Source organism: Mobula birostris, chromosome 15 (assembly GCF_030028105.1).
Source record: "Mobula birostris isolate sMobBir1 chromosome 15, sMobBir1.hap1, whole genome shotgun sequence".
Lineage (NCBI taxonomy): Eukaryota > Metazoa > Chordata > Chondrichthyes > Myliobatiformes > Myliobatidae > Mobula > Mobula birostris.
The window spans coordinates 20,877,496-20,896,049 of NC_092384.1; the positions used below are offsets into that span (position 1 = coordinate 20,877,496).

The following is an 18,554-nucleotide window of genomic DNA, read 5'->3' on the forward strand; positions in this document are numbered from 1 at the left end:
TTACTTGCATTATTTAAGTAGGCGCCCGATTAACATGTAACGCTCAGCTATATTGGCTGGTATTTTCCTAGGGGAAACCCCGTCCGCTGCCCACCTGGTCTCCGGGTGATGTCGGTTGCTGTACGACTGCCACCTGATTCAGCTTCAAACATCAATCATCAGCCAGCACACAACGTACGTTTTACCAATTACACTTTATAGATATTACTAAGTCTATGAGATTAATAGAAGTTCAATACAAAAAAGGAATGGAAAAGGCGCCAGACTTATCAAAGTTCAATTTCTTTGTGCACACGTTGGAGCTTGGGGACCTCTTCAGGACCACTCTGACCCCTTCGACTCGCAGCTTGGGACCACCCAGAGAGATCAGCCTGAGATTTCCCCGCACGTCCGTTGTCCTCACGGTCTCTCCTCCGACTCCCCGCCAAAAGCCCCTGGTTCCCAGCCATATGAGACAGCATATCACCCCAAGAAAGAATAACATGAACACCCATTGGCTCATAGTACATCTGCTATCTGTTATAACCCAAGCAAAGTGCTAGCTAGAAACATTATCTGCATTTAACATAACAAAGAAGCCATTTTAATTCACGTACGCAGCAGCATAAAAGATTAATATAACAAAGAAGCCATTTTAATTCACGTACGCAGTGACGTAAAAGATTAACATAACAAGGAAGCCATTTTGATTAACATACGCAGTAACATAAAAGAAGAAACCCCTTACAAACGCTTATCGCGGGGTCCTAATTTTGAGAATGTTTCATCTCGAAGTGTCGCTCTGATGAGCCACCAATATTCTGTTGGAATTTTTATGAAAAAACTCTGGTCACCATCTCTACATTGGGGTCTGTCTTTCCTCTGCATTTGGGTTCCGACATTGCCAGCACATATGGTGACAGAAGGAGCCCACTAAATAATGGACCCCGCGGAGTTTGAATAGCAATGTTTTTACATCGAAAAATGCCATCTATCCTCAAGTCCAAATTCTGAGTTCCTCAAGTTTACGTTCCGAGTGTCTCTGGTCTGTGTTCCGTGTCTCTCAAGTCCATGTTCTGAGACAATATTATGGGTCGCTCCAATCTACGATCTGAGTTTTTCATGCCTACAATCTGAGTCTCTCAAGTCCATATTCTGAGATTAGGTTCCAAGTATCTCTGGTCTACATAATGAATCCATGTTCAGAACTTTTCTTATCTATGTTCTGAGTTTCTCAAGTTCATGTTTCAAGCTTTTGTAGTCTACGTTCAAGGTCTTTTCAGGGTTTCAAGTTTTTTTTTTCTGGGTCTCAAAGCTTTTTCCAGATCTAAGCTTCTCCATTTCTCAATGTTCACCAAAGTTCTCAAGATTTCTGAGGTTCATTCAAGGTTTATTTACTGTTTCCAAGGTTTTTCTTTCAATGTTCTCCCTATCTCAAGTTTCCCAAGTCTGCCCCAAGTTCCCAAGGTCTCTTTCGAGTTTTCAGGTCTCCCTGGGCAGTCAGGTGCCAGGCAGAGGAAAGGGGGTACTGTAATGAGCTCTTTGGGCTTGTGTGGGGAGCTGGAGGGCATTGGTTTCCAAGGCTTTTAGAGCACTCACATTGGTTAATTGCTGTTTATTGAGAGTTGTTAATTGTTAAGAGTTCCTTGTGTTTTTTCTCGAGCAACTTGCTCTTCATAATGCGGTCTCCTGGTGCTTTCTGTTTAAATTTGTTAAGTTTATTTTGATAGGCTTGGGATTCTCAGCTATGTTCTCAGTTGAGATTGCCCACTTGCATAGAAACATAGAAACATAGAAAATAGGTACAGGAGTAGGCCATTCGGCCCTTCGAGCCTGCACTGCCATTTCAGTATGATCATGGCTGATTATCCAAGTCAGAACCCTGCAGCAGCCTTCCCTCCATTCCCCCTGATCCCTTTAGCCACAAGGGCCATACCTAACTCCCTCTTAAATATAGCCAATGAACTGGCCTCAACTGATCCTGTGGCAGAGAATTCCACAGATTCACCACTCTCTGTGTGAAGAAGTTTTTCCTAATCTCGGTCCTAAAAGGCTTCCCCTTTATCCTCAAACTGTGACCCCTCATTCTGGACTTCCCCAACATCGGGAACAATCTTCCTGCATCTAGCCTGTCCAATCCCTTTAAGATTTTATATGTTTCAATCAGATCCCCCCTCAATCTTCTGAATTCCAACGAGTGTAAGCCTAGTTCATCCAGTCTTTCATCATATGAAAGTCCTGCCATCCCAGGAATCAATCTGGTGAACCTTCTTTGTACTCCCTCTATGGCAAGGATGTCTTTCCTTAGATTAGCGGACCAAAACTGCACACAATACGCCAGGTGTGGTTTCACCAAGGCCTTGTACAACTGCAGTAGTACCTCCCTGCTCCTGTACTCGAATCCTCTTGCTATAAATGCCAGCATACCGTTCGCCTTTTTCACCGCCTGCTGTACCTGCATGCCCACTTTCAATGACTGGTGTATAATGACACCCAGGTCTCGTTGCACCTCCCCTTTTCCTAATCGGCCACCATTCGGATAATAATCTGTTTTCCTGTTTTTGCCACCAAAGTGGATAACTTCACATTTATCCACATTAAATTGCATCTGCCATGAATTTGCCCACTCATCTAACCTATCCAAGTCACCCTGCATCCTCTTAGCATCCTCCTCACAGCTAACACTGCCGCCCAGCTTCATGTCATCCGCAAACTTGGAGATGCTGCATTTAATTCCCTCATCCAAGTCATTAATATATATTGTAAACAACTGAGGTCCCAGCACTGAGCCTTGCGGTACCCCACTAGTCACTGCCTGCCATTCTGAAAAGGTTCCGTTTACTCCCACTCTTTGTTTCCTGTCTGCCAACCAATTCTCTATCCACATCAATACCTTATCCCCAATACCATGTGCTTTAAGTTTGCACACTAATCTCCTGTGTGGGACCTTGTCAAAAGCCTTTTGAAAATCCAAATATACCACATCCACTGGTTCCCCCTATCCACCCTACTAATTACATCCTCAAAAAATTCTATGAGATTCCTCAGATGTGATTTTCCTTTCACAAATCCATGCTGACTTTGTCCGATGATTTCACCGCTTTCCAAATGTGCTGTTATCACATCTTTGATAACTGACTCTAGCAGTTTCCCCACCACCGATGTTAGGCTAACCAGTCTATAATTCCCTGGTTTCTCTCTCCCTCCTTTTTTAAAAAGTGGGGTTACATTAGCCACCCTCCAATCCTCAGGAACTAGTCCAGAATCTAAAGAGTTTTGAAAAATTATCACTAATGCATCCACTATTTCTTGGGCTACTTCCTTAAGCACTCTGGAATGCAGACCATCTGGCCCTGTGGATTTATCTGCCTTTAATCCCTTCAATTTACCTAACACCACTTCCCTACTAACATGTATTTCCCTCTGTTCCTCCATCTCACTGGACCCTCTGTCCCCTACTATTTCCGGAAGATTTTTTATGTCCGCCTTAGTGAAGACAGAATCAAAGTAATTATTCAATTAGTCTGCCATGTCCTTGTTCCCCATAATCAATTCACCTGTTTCTGTCTGTAGGGGACCTATATTTGTCTTAACCAATCTTTTTCTTTTCACATATCTATAAAAGCTTTTACAGTCAGTTTTTATGTTCCCTGCCGGTTTTCTCTCATAATCTTTTTTCCCCTTCCTAATTAAGCCCTTTGTCCTCCTCTGCTGAACTCTGAATTCCTCTCAGTCCTCAGGTGAGCCACTTTTACTGGCTAATTTGTATGCTCCTTCTTTGGAATTGATACTATCCCTAACTTCCCTTGTCAGCCACGGGTGCACTATCTTCCTTGATTTACTCTTTTGCCAAACTGGGATGAACAATTGTTGTAGATCATCCATGCGATCTTTAAATGCTTGCCATTGCATATCCACCGTCAACCCTTTAAGTGTCATTTGCCAGTCTATCTTAGCTAATTCACGTCTCATACCTTCAAAGTTACCCTTCTTTAAGTTCAGAACCTTTGTTTCTGAATTAACTATGTCACTCTCCATCTTAATGAAGAATTCCACCATATTATGGTCACTCTTACCCAAGGGGCCTCTCACGACAAGATTGCTAATTAACCCTTCCTCATTGCTCAATACCCAGTCTAGAAGAGCCTGCTCTCTAGTTGGTTCCTCGACATGTTGGTTCAAAAAACCATCCCACATACATTCCAAGAAATCCTCTTCCTCAGCACCCTTACCAATTTGGTTCACCCAATCTACATGTAGATTGAAGTCACCCATTATAACTGCTGTTCCTTTATTGCACACATTTCCAATTTCCTGTTTAATACCATCCCCAACCTCACTACTACTGTTAGGTGGCCTGTACACAACTCCCACCAGCGTTTTCTACCCCTTAGTGTTATGCAGCTCTACCCATATTGATTCCACATCTTCCCGGCTTATGTCCTTCCTTTCTACTGTGTTAATCTCCCCTCTAACCAGCAACGCCACCCCACCTCCTTTTCTTTCATGTCTATCCCTCCTGAATATTGAATCTCCCTGAATGTTGAGCTCCCATCCTTGGTCACTCTGGAGCCATGTCTCTGTGATCCTAACTATGTTGTTGTTGTTCGTCCATCGTTGACGTCGATGAGGACCTCGACACCATTATGATGGTGTCGAGACTCATGCTTGGTTTGGATTTAAGTGAGGGAGAGTTGCACGGTGTCAGCCTCACTCTCTCTTCCCAATTCCCATCTGGATCCAGTGGCAAGACGGAGTCTAGACAGCTGGAGATGGGACTAGGCACAGTGGATGACCGGGACGTCTTCTGTGTCTTGTCCTGCTCTACATGTTCCACGACGCTTGCAGAGACCGCCTTCTTGACCGTTGGACCTTCCATAGGTCTCGTCCGCTCAATCCGCCGGAGTCTGTCTTCACCTGCTGGGATAGACAACTCCCTATCACACTGAGGGTTTGAGACCCGTCGGCTACCCTCATCTGGTTTAGCCGGCTTGTCGAAGCTGTTGCTCGGGGTGTGGCTGCTGTCGCATGCAAACAGCTACGGGGAGCCACAGGTGAGAGCTGAGTGCCAGGTGGGGACCAAAGGTGGACTAACCGCCCTGAAAAGGACGCAACATGTTCCCCCACCAGAGGTGCTACCCCTCACTGACACCCCATACACCCCAACTAACTATATCATAATCATTAATAACAATCTGCACTTTCAATTCATCCACCTTGTTACGAATGCTCCTTGCATTGACACACAAAGCCTTCAGGTGCGCTTTTACAACTCTCTTAGCCCTTATACAATTATGTTGAAAAGTGGCCTTTTTTGATGCTTGCTCTGGATTTGTCGGCCTGCCACTTTTACTTTTCACCTTACTACTTTTTGCTTCTACCCTCATTTTACATCCCTCTGTCTCTCTGCACTGGTTCCCATCCCCCTGTTGTAAACTAACCTCCTCACGCCTAGCCTCTTTAATTTGATTCCCACCCCCCAACCATTCTAGTTTAAAGTCACCTCAGTAGCCCTCGCTAATCTCCCTGCCAGGATATTGGTCCCCCTAGGATTCAAGTGTAACCCGTCCTTTTTGTACAGGTCACGCCTGCACCAAAAGAGGTCCCAATGATCCAAAAATTTGAATCCCTGCCCCCTGCTCCAATCCTTCAGCCACGCATTTATCCTCCACCTCATTGCATTCCTACTCTCACTGTCACATGGCACAGGCAGTAATCCCGAGATTACTACCTTTGAGATCCTTTTTCTCAACTCCCTTCCTAGCTCCCTATATTCTCCTTTCAGGACCCCTTCCCTTTTCCTACCTATGTCATTGGTACCTATATGTACCACGACCTCTGGCTCCTCACCCTCCCACTTCAGGATATCTTGGACACAATCACTTGTCAAAAAAGGATCTTCTTTCAGTATACCTTTTTGTTCTGTGTTCTCCCACTTAGGATAGTATCTGATGGGATATGTGACGTGACTCCGGCTGCTAAACACTGCCGAAAATGTGAGTTTTCTATCTATAATATATCACATGTAAATGAAGATTATAGCATTTGCAAAAAGGATTTTAGAACATAGAACATTACAGGCCCTTCAGCCCACAATTTTGTCAGCGCAGCAGGGGAAAGGATGATCAGCTTCATTACTGGGTGCCAACATTTCTGAAGATCTATCCTGGGCCCAACATACTGAATCATTTACAGAGATGGCATACAGATGTTATATTTCACTAAGAGTTTGAGGAGAATTTGTATCTCACCCCTGTACACCTCCTCATCACCTTCTGAAATTCTGCCAATGAAAGTTGTGCCATCCGCAAATTTAGGGATGACATTTGAGCTGTGCCTAGCCAAATTTCTGTTGAGGTACCATGGAGAGCATTCTAACTGGCTGCACCACTGTCTCGTATGCAGGGGCGGGGATGGGGGGCTCTGCGCAGGATTTAAAAAACTGTAAGAAGTTGTAAACTCAGCCAGCTCCGTGATGGGCACCAGCGTCCACAGCATCACGGACACCTTCAAAATGCAATGCCTCAAAAATGTGGATTCCATCTTGAAGGACCCCTATCACCCAGGACGTGCCCTCTGCTCATTGCTGCCATCAAAGTTAAAGTCCAGGAGTCTGAAGGCACACACTCAATGTTTCAGGAGAAGCTTCTCCCGTTCTACCCTTTGATTTCTGACTGAAAAATAAATCCATGAACAATATGTCACTATTTTTTCCCTCTTTTTTGCACTACTTATGTATTGCAATGTACTGCTACTGCAATACAACACATTTCATGGCCAGTGACATTAAATCAGATTTTGATTACTAAAGCTTCCACATCTTCCCTATAATGAGGTAACCAGAACTGAATACAATACTCCAAGTTTGGTCTAACCAGAGTTTTATAGAGCTGCAACATTACCTCATGGCTCTTGAAATCAACCTCCAACAAATGAAGTCCAACACACCATACACCCTCTTAACAACCCTATCAACTTGTGCTGCAGCTTTGTTGCACAAAGGTGGAGGTCCATCTCTGGACATGGACCCTAAGGAAATGAATTTGCACCAGCCTGCACTTAGATTTTATTGTAATGGTCTAACAACAGCTGGAAGTATCTTGGAGGAGGTATTGCTGTCTCCCTCAGCAAGGCCAGAGGTGTGAGAGATCCAACCATTCACAAGGAACAATGATGCAGCTGCAGCAGAGGGACCTTAATAGACAACATGGAACCCTCTCCAACACCTGACCTGATGCCTACACCAGTTCTCAAACAGCATTGCACCATGAGCATGGGACAAAGGAGATTTTCTGTTATTCCTGTTTCTCCCATGTCATGGTTTCCTGGATCTCCCTCAAGTTTACCAGAAGGCTAACGCTCTACTGGCTACATCGCGGACGCTTGAGCAACTTCAGCTCTCAAACCTGAGATCAGTTGATGTCATTAGACAACGTTATCTCGAAAGCAAAGCCAGTAACATGGAACTGAAATGCAGACTTTCAAATACCTCATCTGGAAAAGGCACCTCCAGATGTACAGTACAATGCTTCCTCAGATGGTTAGACTAGATTTTTGCTTAAATATCTGGTCTGAGAGCTAGACTATAGGCCATGGACCATAAACAGAAACAGGAATAGGCCATCTCTCCCCTCAGATCTACTCCAGTACTCAACAGCATCACAGCTGATCACATTTTTGAAGTCCATTTTCCTGACCCTTTCCTATAACCTTTGAATCTCTCAAACATGAGGAATTCTGCAGATGCTGGAAATTCAAGCAACACACATCAAAGTTGCTGGTGAATGCAGCAGGCCAGGCAGCATCTCTAGGAAGAGGTACAGTTGATGTTTCAGGCCGAGACCCTTCGTCAGGACTCTTCGTCCTTTGAATCTCTTACAGGTTAGAAATCAACAGTCCTGTGCAAAGGTCTTGAGCACATATATATACCTAGGGACTAAGACTTTTGCACAGTACTGTAGTAATTTTATCTATTGCACTGTAATCTCATGACATATGTGAGTGAAGATAAAGCTGATTCTGATATGGGTCTCTGTTGTGGACTGAGAGTGGGAAGGGGGCAGGAAGAGGAGAATCATGGTTGGGAAAAGGGGAAAGGAGAGGGGAGGAAGTATCAGAGAACCATTCTATAATGATCAATAACCCAATTGTTAGGAATATAATGACCCTGCCTGATGTCTCAGGACTGGGTGTGTCTGCACCCATGTCACGCTCCAACCCTGCACTCCTTCTCTACCACCTGCCCCACATCATACCCACGGCACTACGCCCTCGCCATTCCCAACATCCTTTGCCTTGACGACTGTAACAGTTCATGGTGCAACTGTTACTCAGTGTACCGGAAAAATCGAAGTCAATAGGTGTGAAGCATATTTGTCTGCATTTTGGTCTCTATAACCATGTGTGTGAATGGAAAAATAGATTGATGTTTGCAATAGAATTAGTCAAACTTTGCAGGACATATTTACTTCAATTTTATGCTTCAAAATTTCACTGAAACCATACAAGGAATGTTCCAGCGCCGAAGAAAGGAATTCTTTTTGATAAAGATCCGGTGATGCCAGTTCAGCTTATTGGCTTTGTTCTATTCCTTGAATCAGAGCTTGTTCCTGAAACATGATACGCCAGCAGATTGGAGTAGTGGATAATAGGAAAGGCTAATGGAATACTTCCAGGTGTATGGAATATAACAGCGGGGAAATCCTACTGCAACAGTATGAGGCATGAGTGGGACCATGTCAAGAGTCCTGTGAATAATTTTTGTTCCCCTCTTTAAGGACCTAATGAACGGCCTTGCCCGTCATTTGTCAACTGTTCATTCCCCTCCACAGATCCTGCCTCACCTGCTGAGTTCTCCAGCACTTTGTGTTTGTAGCTTTGGATTTTCCTCATCTGCGGAATCTCTCGAGTTTATAAATTGTTGCTCCTTTGTTATTGGACTCCACTTGACCAGGGTAATAACTGCTGGCACTTTATAGGATAATCTTCCAGGTGATTTTGACAAGTTGAATCATAGGGGCAAGTCCATGGTTGATGCCATATAAAGGGTATAAATTAATCATTATCCACTTTGGTAGGGAGAAATAAAAAGGCAGCCTATTGGTTGTAGATTAGGAAATGTTGATGTACAATGAGACTGGGTGTCCTTGTACACAGGTCACTAAAAGCAAATATGCAAGTGCAACAAACAGTTAAGAATGCAAATGCTGTGTTGATCTTTGTTATGCCTATACTTACAATGAGAGTGAGGCCATTCACCCTTTCATGCTCCTGCCAACTCAGATGGCAGAATTCCCATTAATCCCATTGCTTCTCCCCATATTGTGCAAAATAAGAGACAATAACCAGCTGCATAAAACAAGCCTCTCTGCTTTTCCTAGTTGTTTGTTTCTCCAATCATCTTAAATCTGGTCAGCAACGCTCCCACCACTGGAAACATTTCCTTTCTGTCTACTCTTGAGTCTTTATAAAACTTTATAAGGCATTGATCAAACCACACTTGGACTACTCTGAGTAGTTTTGGGCCCCATGTCTATGAAAAGGTGTGCTGGCATTGGAGAGGGTCCTGAGGAGTTCACGAGAATGATCCCAGGAATGAAAGGGTTAACACATGCGGAAAGTTTGATGGCTCTGGGCCCGTACTTGCTGGAGTTTGAAAGAATAAGGGGTGGGGGAGGGATCTCACTGAAACCTATCAAATTTTCAAAATAGATCTCACAAAAAAAGCCTTTAAACATCCAATGTGCAAAATAAGAGCAATTCGTACAAACAACAAAAAGGTAAGTAAATAACATGAACTGCAGAGTTCCCAAAATTGAATCCAAAGCCACCGAGCCAATTTGACTCAACAGCCTGTTCTAGGGCCCGACGGCCAAAGGCCACACTCAGCAGGCTCAGTTTGACGCTACAGCCTGTCCTAGAGCCCGACGGCCAAAGGCCACAGGCCACACTCAGCAGAGCCAGTTCATCACTGAGGCAATAAGGCCTCTCGGTGTAATGAGCTGAACTCTGCTTTGTCCTTCACCCTCAGCTCAAAACCTTGATCTTTTTAGTCTGGCCCTGTGCTTAAATCAACTAAACATCAGTTCATAAATATGAGAAATTCTGCGGATGTTGGAAATCCAAAGTAACACACAAAACACTGGGGTAACTCAGCAGGTCAGGCAGCAACCATGGAAATGAACAAACAGTCGACATTTGGGGCTGAGAGCTTTCTCTCGGGCCTGAGCCCCGCCGCTTTGATCCAGCCTGAAGTTTCAATCTGGCCCCAGGTCCAACAATGCTGCCACAACCATACCTGCATTCTCGAAAGTTGAATTCACTGACTCAGTCAGGATACTGCAAAAATTGCAGGTTGTACAGACTGTTCAAAATCACAATTTCGCAAGAGAAATTACAGGCTGCAGATGCAGTGATCATAATCCAGAAAAAATATAATTAATAGAAAAGTTAGTAGTTTAGTTTACTGCCTGTAAAATGTCGCCGTGACTTGCCAACTAAACAAAATATCAGTTACTCTGGATTCAATGCAGCACCAAAAAAAACACAATAAAATAAAGAACACAATAATTTAAATATACACAATAAATATAAATACACAAGGTAGCTTACATGCATAGATCGATTGTAAGTCTATGAGGTGAAGCTAGGCACAGGAATGTCTGTACATAGGTGACTCTGACAGGAATCATGAATGTGTAAATGAATTATAATTAAATAGGCCCAGTAAATCTAATATATTTAGGAAGATATTTAGATAGGGGCTACATAAAATAGCATATTTTAACAATTTGACTATTTTGCACACTGATTTTACATCTACGTACTAAGAGCTATGTTCAATCAGCAACCATATGAATGAGTGTATTAAGCAGGAATTGTGTAAAAGTGGTGTGTGTAATCATAGATTGTGTAAATGTGCTTTGATTAAACAGGCCCCTTGTAAAGTTACGTATAAACTGGATTAAACAAGTCCCATGTAAATGTAAATTTAAACATGTTGCAGATGTTGGAACCTGGAGCAACACACACACAACATTAGAGCAGGGCATCCCAACCTTTTCTATTGCTAGGACCAATATCATTAAGCAAGGGGTCCATTGACCCCAGGTTGGGAACCTCTGCTGTAGAGGAGCCCAGCAGATCAGACAGTATCTATGGGTAGGGGATGGACAATTGACTCAAAACTGCCTGCCTCGCTGAGTTTCTCCAGAGGTTCATCACCCAAGTGTTGACTGTCCACTTCCTTCCCTAGATGCTGCTTGAGTTACTGAGAACCTCTAGCACTTTGTGTGTTATCGTGTGAATGTAGTACACATAAGCGGGTGGTATGTAGTATACTTAATAGTGACCATTCAAATTCAGATATGTAAGTGTGGTGTATTGAAATTGGCACTAAAATGCAGTATATTTAGATAGGGACTATATAAATGTATTGAATTTAAACAAAGGCTGTAATTGCAGAATACTTAAATGCATTATGTAATGTAGTTTATTTAAATGGTTAGTATATGTAGTATATTTTAAAAAGGACTATCTACATGCCGTGTATTTAAATGATTGTGAAAATATATATTTAACCAGGTTATGTATAACTACTTTTAAGAAAGTAGACATAACCATAATGAATCTGTGGAATTCATTGCTACAGGTGGCTGTGGAGGCCAAGTCACTGGGTATATTTAAAGCTGAGGTTGATAGGTTCTTGATCATAGGACCATAAGACCATAAGATAAAGGAGCAGAATTAGGCCATTTGGCCCATACTCCACTATTTCATCATGACTGATCCAATTTTCCCCTCAGCCCCAATCTCCTGCCTTCTCCCTGTATCCCTTCATGCCCTGACCAATCAGGAATCTATTAACTTCTGCTTTAAAAGACTTGGCTTCCACAGCTGCCTATGGCAGAGAATTCTATAGGTTCACCACACTCTGGCTAAAGAAATTCCTCCTCATTTCCATTCTAAAACAAAACCCCTCTATTCTGAGGCTGTGTCCCTTGGTCTTAGACTCTTCCACCATAAGAAACACCCTCTTCACATCCACTCTATCTAAGCCTTTCATCACTCGATAGGTTTCAATGAGGTCACCCCTCATTATTCTGAATTCTAGTGAATACAGGCCCAGAACCATCAAATGTTCTTCATATGACAAGCCATTCAATCCTGGAATCATTTTTGTGAACCTCCTTTGAACCCTCTTCAGTTTCAGCACATCCTTTCTGAGATAAATAGCCCAAACCTGCTCACAAGACACCAAGTGAGGCCTCACCAGTCGTTTATAAAGTCTCAGCATTACATCCTTGCTTTTATATTTTAGTCCTCTTGAAATGAATGTTAACATTGCAATTGCCTTCTTCACCACAGACTCAACCTGCAAATTAACCTTTTGGGAATCGTGCACAAGGACTCCCAAGTCCCTTTGCACCTCAGGTATTTTGAATTTTCTTTCCACTTAGAAAATTGTCAACCCTTTCTTTTCTTCTACCAAAGTGCAGGACCATACGCTTCCCGACACTGTATTCCATCTGCCATTTCTTTGCTCGTTCTCCTAATCTGTCCTGCAGCCTCTCTACTTCCTCAAAATTACCTGCCCCTCCACCTATCGTCACATCATCTGCAAACTTTGCAACAAAACCATCAATTCCATCATCCAAATCATTGACATATAAAGTAAAAAGAATTGGTCCTAAGACTGACCCCTGTGGAACACCACTAGTCACTGGCAGCCAACCAGAAAAGGATCCCTTTATTCTCACCCTTTTCTCCTGTCAATCAGCCACTGCTTTTTCCATGCTAAAATCTTTCCTGTAATACTATGAGCTCATAGCTTGTTAAGTGGCCTCAAGTGTGACACCTTGTCAAAGTCCTTCTGAAAATCCAAGTACACAACATTAACCGAGTCTCCTTTGTCTATCCTGCTTGCTATTTCTTCAAAGAATTCCAACATATTTGTCAGGCAGGACTTTCCCTTAAGGAAACCATGCTGACCTCAGCCTATTTTATCATGTGTCTCCAAGTACGCTAAGACTTCATCCTTAATAATCGACTTCAACATCTTCCCAACCACTAAGGTCAGACTAACTGGCCTATAGTTTCCTTTCTTCTGCCTCTCTCCCTTCTCAAAGAGTGGAGTGACATTTGCAATTTTCCAGTCCTCCAGAACCATTCCAGAATCCAGTGATTTTTGAAAGATCATTACTAATGCCTCCATGCTCTCTTCAACCACCTCATTCAGCACTCTGAGGTGTACACCATCTGGTCCAGGTGACTTATCTACTTTCAGACTTTTCACTTTCCCAAGAACCTTCTCTCTAGTTATGGTACCTTCACACACTGGAACTTCCACCATGCTCTTGGTGTCTTCCACAGTGAAGACCGATACAAAGTACTTATTCAGTTTTTTCCACCATTTTGTTGTCCTCCATTACTACCTCTTCAGCATCGTTTTCCAGCGATCCGATATCCACCCTCGCCTCTCTTTTACACTTTATGTATCTGAAGAAACTTTTGCTGTTATCTTCAGTATTATTGGCTAGCTTACTTTCATATTCCATCTTTACCTTCTTAATGACTTTTTTAGTTACCTTCTGTTGCTTTTTAAAAGCTTCCCAATCCTCTAACTTCCCACTAATCTTTGCTCTGTTCTTTGTCTTTTATGTTGACTTTGAGTTCTCTTGTTAGCCATGGTTGTGTAATCTTTCTTTTAGAATACTTCTTCTTTGGGATGTATATATCCTATGCCTTCCGAGTTGTTTCCAGAAATTCCAGCCATTTGCTGTTCTGCCATCACCCCTGCCAGTGTTCTTTTCCCATCAATTCTGGCCAGCTCCTCTCTCATGTCTCTGGAATTCCTTTTACTCCACTGTGAAACTGATACATCTGACTTTAGCTTCTCCTTCTCAAATTTCAGAGTGAATTTGATCATATTATGATCACTTTCCCCTCAGGATTGTTTTACCTTAAGCTCTCTAATCAATTCTAATTCATTGCACAACACCCAGTCAGGAATAGCTGATCCTCTAGTGGGCTCAACCACGAGTTGCTCTAAAAGCCACCTCGTAGGCACTCTAGAAACTTCCCCCCTCTGTAATCCAGCACCAACATGATTTTCCCAATCTATCCGTATATTGAAGCCCCCGACCCCCGCCCAGCCCCCCCCCCCCACCACCTCCATGACTAGTAGAGGCATCAAAGATTTTGGGGAGAAGGCAGGAGAATGCGGTTGAGAAAGAAAATAAATCAGCCATTATTGAATAGTGGAGTAGACTCGATGGGCCGAATGGTCTAATTCTGTTCCTACGTGTTATGGCCTAACCCTAAATATAGCATATTCAAACAGACGTTATGTAAGTGCAATCATTCTCATTTGCTTGAGCTGTTTTGCAGACTTGACTGACCAGGAAGCAGAGAGCGTACACAAAAATGGAAAGTGCCAAAAAGGCTCCTGATCAGAAGTGGTTAAATACTTCTGCAGGGTGAGGTGATCTGTAAGCAGTTTATCTGAGAGGATGGGTGTAGTCATTTACTGTGTCATCAGTTCCGGCATGAAAACCATGAAATGGGCTAAGGTAAGTGGCTGCCTCCCTCGCTCCAGTTATATTGGTCTTTTCTGATAAAGTTTGTCTTGTTCATGTTTGCTGTGCGTGTGCTTGGATAAGGGCCTCTGCCCTCTACAGTTCCCCTCTTTAGTCCTGCATCCGGCAGAGCAGGTAACTGACTCACAAAGGGCCTGTCCCTAGAGTTACAGTTGATGCCCTATTCTCAGCTCTTGTCGAAGTGAGCTCCATTCACAGAACAACACAAGAGAGTATCATGCAGACTTACTTCACCTGAGTCAAAAGTAGTACACGGCCAATCGCTTGTTCTCGACAAAAAGGAAGAGAAGGGGAGGGAGGGAAGTTCATTCATCAAGGCTGTGCCGTTGACTGTCAGCAGACCTGCTTAACCAGGTAACAAATTATCTGGAGTGAAAACCCAGGAAGTAGGGAGAGAAGTGGGATTCACACTAAACTTTAAGCACAGGGAGAAGACATTTAGATGAGCTTATGAATTAGAGGCTGCCACAATCCCCCAAACCACAGGACAGTCACAAACCTTTGATATCGACTACCTGGCACAAAATATACTTGTAAATCAAATGCAGAGATGGGTTTAGTTTTATTCAGACTTACACAGAATTGATCAAATCAAGTTAGAACTGTACCGCAGTGTAACAGTAGTTAGATGTGGAACTGTACCGCCGCGTAACAGTAGTTAGATGTGGAACTGTACCGCCGCGTAACAGTAGTTAGATGTGGAACTGTACCGCCGCGTAACAGTAGTTAGATGTGGAACTGTACCGCCGCGTATCAGTAGTTAGATGTGGAACTGTACCGCCGCGTAACAGTAGTTAGATGTGGAACTGTACCGCCGCGTAACAGTAGTTAGATGTGGAACTGTACCGCCGCGTAACAGTAGTTAGATATGGTGGCAGTGAGTCTCTGGGCAGAGTATCCCCATGCAGTCTTTTCCTATTTTGGTCTCACACTCATTCCAAGTTTAGGCTTTCTTCCTTCAAATCTGGCTCCATTCCTACTCAATAGATCCTCTCAATATGACGCCAGGACAGGTTGAGTACCCCTTATCCAAAATTCCAAAATCTGAAAACCCCCAAAATCCAAATATTTTTCTGAGCACTGACGTGACGTCACAAATGGAAAATTCCACAAGGTGCTGGGAAGGTTCCCAGGCGTGCACAGGCATCACAGACAGTTCTAAGTAATCACCTCACATATGTAATGAACAGAAGTTAATGAAAAACACAAGAACACTGCATAAAGTGGAAATTGAAGATCTCAATCGTGTATTGAAAGAATGGATTTGCCAGTGTCGGATTGAACATATACTGTTTAATGGTGTGCTGATCATGAAACAAGCAAAGATCTATCACAATGAATTGAAAATTGAAAGTAATTGTGAGTATTCAGCAGGCTGGTTACAGAAATTTAAGAAAAGGCACAGTAGTATATTTAATATTTCAGTAATATTTGAGTAATACTGTAAATATTGAATAAGCATTCTTTGTTGTTTATATAATTTGTTATAGGTTATATATATATATGAATGACATACATCATTATGCCACCACAGGAAAACAAGGAAATGGCAGACGAGTTGAACAAGTACTTTGGACCTGTCTTCACTAGGGAAGACACAAACAATCTCCCAGATGTAATAGTGGCCAAAGGACCTAGGGTATTGAATGAACTGAAGGAAATTTATATTAGGCAGGAAATGGTGTTGGATAGGCTGTTGGGTCAGAAGGCTGATAAGTCCCTGGGACCTGATGGTCTGCATCCCAGGGTACTTAAAGAGGTGGCTTTAGAAATCGTGGACGCATTGGTATTCATTTTCCAATGTTCTATAAATTCAGGATCAGTTCCTGTGGATTGGAGGGTGGCTAATGTTGTCCCTCTCTTCAAGAAGGGAAGAAGAGAGAAAACAGGGAATTATAGACCGGTTAGCCTGACGTCGGTGGTGGGAAAGATGCTGGAATCAATTATAAAAGATGAAATTAGGAAACATCTGGATAGCAGTAACAGGATCGGTCCGAGTCAGCATGGATTTACGAAGGGGAAATCATGCTTGACTAATCTTCTGTAATTTTTTGAGGATGTAACTATGAAAATGGACAAGGGAGAGCCAGTGGATGTAGTGTACCTGGACTTTCAGAAAGCCTTTGATAAAGTCCCACATAGGAAATCAGTGGGCAAAATTAGGGCACATGGTATTGGGGGCAGAGTACTGACATGGATTGAAAATTGGCTGGCTGACAGAAAACAAAGAGTAGCGATTAACAGGTCCCTTTTGGAATGGCAGGTGGTGACCAGTGGGGTACCACAGGGTTCAGTGCTGGGATCACAGCTGTTTACAATATACATTAATGATTTAGCTGAAGGGATTAAAAGTAACATTAGCAAATTTGCCGATGACACAAAGCTGGGAGGCAGTGTGAAATGTGAGGAGGATGCTATGAGAATGCAGGGTGACTTGGACAGGCTGGGTGAGTGGGCAGATGCATGGCAGATGTAGTTTAATGTGGATAAATGTGAGGTTATCCACTTTGGTGGTAAGAACGGGAAGGCAGATTATTATCTAAATGGAGTCAAGTTAGGAAAAGGGTAAGTACAATGAGATCTAGGTGTTCTTGTACATCAGTCACTGAAAGCAAACATGCAAGTACAGCAGGCAGTGAAGAAAGTTAATGGCATGCTGGCCTTCGTAACAAGGGGAATTGAGTATAAGAGCAAAGAGGTCCTTCTGCAGCTGTACAGGGCCCTGGTGAGACCACACCTGGAGTACTGTGTGCAGTTTTGGTCTCCAGGTTTGAGGAAGGACATTCTTGCTATTGAGGGAGTGCAGTGTAGGTTCACAAGGTTAATTCCCGGGATGGCAGGACTGTCATATGTCGAAAGATTGGAGCCACTGGGCTTGTATACTCTGTAATTTAGAAGGATGAGAGGGGATCTTATTGAAACATATAAGATTATTAAGGGTTTGGACATGCTGAAGGCAGGAAGCATGTTCCCGCTGATGGGTGAGTCCAGAACCAGAGGCCACAGTTTAAGAATAAGGGGTAGGCCATTTAGAACGGAGTTGAGGAAAAACTTTTTCACCCAGATAGTGGTGGATATATGGAATGCTCTGCCCCGGAAGGCTGTGGAGGCCAAGTCTCTGGATGCTTTCAAGAAAGGGATGGATAGAGCTCTTAAAGATAGCAGAATCAAAGGTTATGGGGATAAGGCAGGAACTGGATACTGATTGTGGATGATCAGCCATGATCACAGTGAATGGCGGTGCTGGCTCGAAGGGCCAAATGGCCTACTCCTGCACCTATTGTCTATTGTCTATTGCCTATTGTCACATCATATCTGAGCACTTCACTAAAGTGGCACTAAGTAGAGAACATTTCCTGGCTCCCATATTTTTCTCTTGATCAGCTTTTGGAGTTACAAAACATAACGTGGTGATGAGAAAGCTTTAAAGTAAACATAGGAAACTACCTACCTGTTGAAATGCAGCACATTTTTCTTCAGAAGGGGAGCGAGATGGTCGAGTTAAAAAAAAGGCAGAAAACAGACAGAATTCACGGGTTCATAAAGAATGAGTATCAGGTGATAATAATAATAATAAATTTTAAAAGAGCAAAAATAGCTGGCTACATTAGAAAGACAAACATGCTGAGATGTACAACAGATAACTGGATGATGCATACTGAACAAACTGAGCAGTATTTAAAGCAAACAGAATAGCGGATAAAAAACGTGTGCCTGTTTTGCTTAGAAGTTTAACTGCTTCAACCAAATCAGCCACAAAGAGGTTTGTTGATGTTGTGAAAGTAATGCAGGAGAATTTAGAACTGAAACCATTGTTGATTGCAGAACGCTTTAGATTTCATAAGCGGAATCAAAAGGCAGGGGTGTCCAGTTCAGCTTGCATGGCTGAATTGAAGAGATTGTATGAGTATTGTCAGTTCAGTGTTGGGCTTAATCATGCACTGGGAGATTATTTAGTTTGTGGAGTCTTACAAGAAA

General features: G+C 42.9%; 2 protein-coding genes across 5 annotated transcripts in view; one reads left to right on the plus strand and one right to left on the minus strand.

Moving 5' to 3' along the window:
* Positions 1-14,889, minus strand: part of lcat (lecithin-cholesterol acyltransferase) — a 58,287-nt gene extending 43,398 nt beyond the window's left edge. The window contains exon 1 of the mRNA XM_072279378.1: positions 14,811-14,889. Coding sequence (XP_072135479.1) covers positions 14,811-14,889 — 79 coding nt within the window. The remainder of the gene's footprint in view (positions 1-14,810) is intronic.
* ano10b (anoctamin 10b) overlaps positions 14,515-18,554 on the plus strand; it is a 53,953-nt gene continuing 49,913 nt past the window's right edge. For all 4 annotated transcript variants that reach the window (XR_011889235.1, XM_072279423.1, XM_072279422.1 and 1 more), the window contains exon 1: positions 14,515-14,549. The gene's annotated coding sequence lies outside the window, so the exon portion shown is untranslated. The remainder of the gene's footprint in view (positions 14,550-18,554) is intronic.